The sequence below is a fragment of the Ceratina calcarata genome, unplaced genomic scaffold, assembly GCF_001652005.2.
Source record: "Ceratina calcarata isolate Rehan_Ccalc_2016 unplaced genomic scaffold, ASM165200v1 scaffold8049, whole genome shotgun sequence".
Taxonomy (NCBI): Eukaryota; Metazoa; Arthropoda; class Insecta; order Hymenoptera; family Apidae; genus Ceratina; species Ceratina calcarata.
Window position 1 is genome coordinate 1 of NW_017179368.1, and position 617 is coordinate 617.

At 28.8% G+C, this 617-nt stretch overlaps 1 protein-coding gene across 1 annotated transcript; it reads left to right on the forward strand.

The window, feature by feature from the left end:
• Window positions 1-46: 46 nt before the first annotated feature.
• Window positions 47-608, forward strand: LOC108631077 (pyridoxal kinase-like; the record flags this gene model as incomplete). The annotated part of the gene is made up of 3 exons (XM_018034776.2): window positions 47-146; window positions 237-380; window positions 463-608. Coding segments are annotated over 3 exons (369 nt in total), but the record flags the coding sequence as incomplete, so codon positions are not given.
• Window positions 609-617: the final 9 nt, after the last annotated feature.

The window sequence follows — 617 nt, forward strand, 5'->3', positions numbered from 1 at the left end:
AATAAATATATAATAGGATATTAATAATAATAATCCTTTTATTTAGCTGCTGGGCTTTGAAGTAGATGCAATTAATTCAGTCCAACTTTCCAATCATACTGGTTACAAGGTTTTCAAAGGCCAAGTACTAAATGATAAAGATTTAGGCAAGATAATATTTCACGGAAGAAATTAAATATAGAACAGCTTATAATAAAAGTTATTAAAAACCTGTTATATTTATAATTATTGTTCAGATGACTTGATAGATGGTTTAGTCCAAAATGATTTGGACAATTATACACATTTGCTCACTGGATACGTTGGCTCTGCTTCATTTCTCAAAAAGGTGGCGGAGGTGGTTCATATTTTGAAACGTAAAAATCCTGATCTTATATATGGTAAATAATATCTTAATTAATAAGAGAGAGGTATTACTCAAAACAGTAATTTCATATTAATAATGAACTTTTATCATTTTAGTATGTGATCCAGTTATGGGAGATAATGGAAAATTATATGTTCCTGAAGCATTAAAAGAAATTTATAAGAAAGACATTGTCCCACTAGCAGATATTGTCTTGCCAAATCAATTTGAATTAGAGTAAGTTACACCTTCTATGTGATAAGCCTCATAG